The 5,000-nt window shown below is 39.7% G+C and overlaps 1 protein-coding gene across 1 annotated transcript in view; it reads left to right on the top strand.

Moving 5' to 3' along the window:
* LOC144979514 (broad substrate specificity ATP-binding cassette transporter ABCG2-like) overlaps positions 1-5,000 on the top strand; it is a 62,586-nt gene that overhangs the window by 41,462 nt on the left and 16,124 nt on the right. The window contains exons 5-8 of the mRNA XM_078926210.1: positions 987-1,139; positions 1,647-1,779; positions 2,696-2,875; positions 4,099-4,203. Coding sequence (XP_078782336.1) covers positions 987-1,139; positions 1,647-1,779; positions 2,696-2,875; positions 4,099-4,203 — 571 coding nt within the window. The remainder of the gene's footprint in view (positions 1-986; positions 1,140-1,646; positions 1,780-2,695; positions 2,876-4,098; positions 4,204-5,000) is intronic.

The following is a 5,000-nucleotide window of genomic DNA, read 5'->3' on the forward strand; positions in this document are numbered from 1 at the left end:
GTGTGTGACTCCCCCTTTTTGATGCACCTGGTCCTCCAGGTTGGCGGTTGTCGAAGGTTAACTCTCCTTCCGTAAAACTCAAACCGTTACAGAATTACAGACTTACAAATCAAATCCTTTTTAAATTTTTAGCTTGGGCGACCGTAGAGTTTCTGCAATGACAGAATTTATGTAGGACAACAGACAAAGACGTAAGGACTCTGAATTTAAAAAGCTGATATAATACAGATAAGTGATAAGACATGGGACGATTTTAAAAAGTTAGCTCAGGATAGAGAAGGATGGAAACTGTTTGTCTGTGGCCTATCCCCTGACCCATTAAAGATCCAACCAAAAGAGTGCCTGCATTCAATAACGCCAGGAAATACTGGACTTCCTCAAATCGCCTCTTAACTGGACATGGCAGACCTACATCAAATATGTGCAGATGGAAACTTCGAAACAGTGATACCTTCCAGAAATGTCAGGCAGCCCCAGAGACCAGCGATCACATCGTCCTCCACTGCCCAGTCACTAAACTTGAAGGTTGCTACGATACAGTCCTTAGGGCGGAGGAAGACTTTAGAAGTTGGGTTGACGAAATAAATTTGGAGGTTTAGCCATCATCATTTCCTTTTTCACCCTGGGTCAGGGTATAGGCCACAGACAAACAGTTTCCATCCTTCTCTATCCTGAGCTAACTTTTTTTTTTAAATCTCATTCCAGGTCTTACCACTTCTCTGTATATCAGCTTCTGTAATTCTTCTCCATGTTCCTCGTGACCTTCCCCTTGATCTTCTGCCCTGAGGGTTCCAGTCTAATACTTTCTTTGTTATAGTGGAGTCATTCTTTCTAAGCGTGTGTCCAATCCACCTCCATCGTCTTCTTCCTATTTCCTCTCCCACTGGTTTCTGCTGTGTTCTTCTGCTGTAGCCATACGCTACTACTACTACCGTGACCCAGGGTGAAAAAAGCAATGATGATGATTTTCTTTTTCCATTTGCCAGGATGACATCGTGATGGGGACCCTGACAGTACGAGAGAATTTTGCCTTTTCAGCAGCCCTGCGTCTCCCGTCAAAGATCAAAAAGGCCGAACGAAATGAACTGATTGATGACGTCATTAAAGAACTGGGTCTCCAGCAGTGTGCCGATACGAAGGTAAGTGTTGTGTTTGGTGGTGAAGGAGGAGGAGGAAGATGAGGAGGAGGAAAGGAGGAGGAGGTGTAGGGTTGAGGGGAGGAAGGGGGAGGAGTAGGAGAAGGAGAAGGAGGTGGAGGAGGAGGGGGGGGGAGAGGGAGATAAGAAAAAAGGAGGAGGAGGAGGAGGAGGAGGAGGAGGAGGAGGAGGAGGATGTTTACGTTTCCCTCTGATCTTGCTTGTGAAAAACCAGCAATACAAATTATGTTGGCAAGTCCCCTGCCCTCCGAACTGAAATTGAGTATAATAATAATAATAATAATAATAATAATAATAATAATAATAATAATAATAATAATAATAATAATATAATAGTAATAATAATAATAATGATGATGATATTAAGAAAAATTAATAATGATAATGATAATAATGTTAATAATGATGATGATGATGATGATGATGATGATGATGATGATGATGATGATGATGATGGGGATAGTACATAATAATAATAATTTGTTTCAGATTGGAACCCCTTTCATCAGAGGAGTGTCAGGAGGGGAGAGAAAACGATGCAACATTGGTATGGAGTTGATTATCTCCCCTCCTGTTCTATTTCTAGACGACCACCATGTCTTGATGCTAACACCGCAACTCGGTTTTACTGGAATTGAGAAAGTAATTCTTATAGTTTATACAAGTCACTATCGTTCTATCATCTATCTTCTATCTATCTATCTATCTATATCTATCTATCTATCTATCTATCTATCCACTATTTTATCTATCTACATCTATCTATCTATCTATCTATCTATCTATCTATCTATCTATCTATCATCACTATCTATCTATCTATCTATCTATCTATCCTATCTATCTATCTATCTATCTATCCTATCTATCTATCTATCTATCTATCTATCTATCTATCTATCTATCTATCTATCTATCTATCTATCTATCACTATCTATCTATCTATCTAATCTATCTATCTATCATATCTATCTTATCTATCTATCTATCTATCTCACCATCTATCTATCTATCATATCTATCTATCTATCTATCTATCTATCTATCTCTATCTATCTACTATCTATCTATCTATCCAACTATATTATCTATCTATCTATCTATCTATCTATCTATCTATCTAACTATCTATCTATCCAACTATCTATCTATCTATCTATCTATCTATCTATCTATCTATCTATCTATCTATCTATCTATCCAACTATCTTATCTATCTATCTATCTATCCTATCTATCTATCTATCTATCTATCTATCCAAACTATCTTATCTATCTATTTATCTATCTATCTATCTATCTATCTATCTATCTATCTATCTATCTATCTATCTATCTATCTACTATCTATCTATCTATCTATCCACCCATCTATCTATCTATCTATCTATCTATCTATCTATCTATCTATCTATCTATCTATCTATCTACCTATCTATCTATCTATCCATCCATCCATCCATCTATCCATCCGTTCAGTTCATCCGCCCGTCAATCCATGTAGCTATTCATTCAAACATCTCTCCCACATAATTAGCTCTGAGTCTCTTCTCTTTTCCTCCTAGACTGGCAGACCGGGGTCGAACCATCATCTTTTCCATCCATCAGCCTCGTTATTCCATCTACAAACTGTTTAACAACCTGATGCTTTTATCCTTGGGGCAGACAGTCTATCACGGGCCTGCTCCTCAAGCCTTGGATTTCTTCGAGCAACAAGGTAAGCTTTGAGTTTTTATATAGCGCAATATCCACTAAACGTGCTATCGAGCTTTACAAGGGTTCCCTGACCAACAGCAACAATTAACACGAAGGACGGGACATGACGCCTGTTAGGCGATATTTCATTTTTTTTTTGGACAGAGACAACGCTGTTAACAGCCAGGTTATTCATTTTACACATGAGTACGGTGAGAGAATTTGAGTAAAGAGCCTTCTCCGACTCAACTATTCGCCGAGAGAGGCTCGAACCCAGGACCTTCCGATCCGAAAGCGAGTGTCATACCACTAGACCACATAGCCGCACAAGTTGTGTCTTATATGAAACAAAAAGAGCATTTATATAACACAATATCCACTAAATGTGCTCAGAGTTCTTTAACAATAAGTGTTGAATTTCAAGTTTCAATTTCTTAGACGAAGACAGATACTGTGGAGGTTTCGGGTTTCCCCTTCATCAACAAAACACGATGAATAAAACACTAAGGACTGTTCCTCCTTTGTCTAATAAATCGAATCTTACAATTCAACATTTATCGTTATTTTTTCCTTCGAGCTTCAAACAGCAACATTTTCATCAGAGCTCTTTGCAAAGGGTCGAAGCCAGGAAAATTCTTAACTCGGAGGACGAGATATAGCGCTGTGTAAGCTTTTTATATTGCGCAATATCCACTAAATGTGCTCAAAACGCTTTACAAAGAGTACCTGACCACAGCAACACGTAATATGTAGAACGAGATGTGACACCTGATAGGTGATATTACATTTTTCCCCGAACAAAGACAACGCTGTTAACGGCCAGGTACTCATTTTACACCTGAGTATGGTGAGAGAATGTGAGTAAAGAGCCTTTTCCAAGGACTCGACTATGCGCCGAGCGAGTGTCACACCACAAGACGACATAGCCGCACAAGGCAATTTTTACAATTAAATTTCGACAGAGGCAGAGCCGTTACCCACTTCGTTCTCGTTTGTCTTCAACGCAATGTGATAAAGGGAGTGGAGAGTCTTTTCCAAAGACATAACCAAGCCTCATCAACAGCAAGATTCTAACCAGGGACTTCCACTGCCGTACTTTGAAAAAACACGTGTTTAAGATTTTGACCAGAAAACTCGTCCTTCAAATATCGATCGATTGAAATGTCCCTCATCTTGGCAAAATATTCTCAAGCCTGAAGACCTAATGTAGTATTGATATTTCGCCTTTCAAACTGTCTTTCCCAGGGTACAAATGCCAGTTGCACAACAACCCTCCAGATTTTTTTCTTGATGTCATCAATGCTGATCAGTCCACTCTAAGTGAAGTCTCTCAGAATAACACTATAGAAGGTATCATCGCTGTTGTCGTCTTTGTTATCATCGACATTATAACTGTCATCGTCGTCGTCGGCGTCGTATCCTTTTCGTTGTCATCATCATTATCATCCTTCTATTCATACTCATACTCCCACCCCTTAATCCTCCGCCTCTTCTTCATCTTCTGGGTGGGGATCCTGACCTCCCATAGCGGGCAGGGTGGGGGGGGGGGGGGGTCCATACTATGTCTTCTATCCCCTTATGTCTGTTTTCCGACATGCTTTCTGTCTTTGTCTTGGAATGAGATTACTTGGTTTTGTCCTGGCCCTGACCGGAGTCCTGGCTGGGAGGGAAACAGTCAAATGCATAGTTATTGTTTTGAGAGATGATATTTTTTTCCTTGTAAATCATCTCTCTGTTATGTATTATTATATTTATTTTTAATGTAAAATGTAAGCATCTGTGTCCTCCTTTTTGGATTTTGTGCTTGTGTCCTGATGAGACTTATAGGTGATCTCAAACTAAGTACATTGGTGGTATGCTCTTGGAATCTCCATCTGATCCCTATTTGTTCCCAATTCCCCTTTGTCTTACTTTCTCTTGGGTGCTTTAATTGTAATTCTAGAACTTTTACTATCCCATTTTCTTCCTTTTTTACTGGCGCTGATATAACGTAAATGTGTTGCAAGCGCCGTAAAACCCTTAAAAACAAAAACAAACAACTTCTTCATCTTCTTCCTCCGGCTCCTTCTTCCGTCTTCCTCTTCCTCCTCCTCCTCCTCCTCATCCTGCTCCATCTCCCCCTCCTCCTCCTCCACCTGATTCACCTC

The sequence above is a fragment of the Berghia stephanieae genome, chromosome 9 (genome assembly GCF_034508935.2).
Source record: "Berghia stephanieae isolate SIO BIC M18660-M18661 chromosome 9, UCSD_Bste_1.3, whole genome shotgun sequence".
NCBI classification, from domain to species: domain Eukaryota; kingdom Metazoa; phylum Mollusca; class Gastropoda; order Nudibranchia; family Aeolidiidae; genus Berghia; species Berghia stephanieae.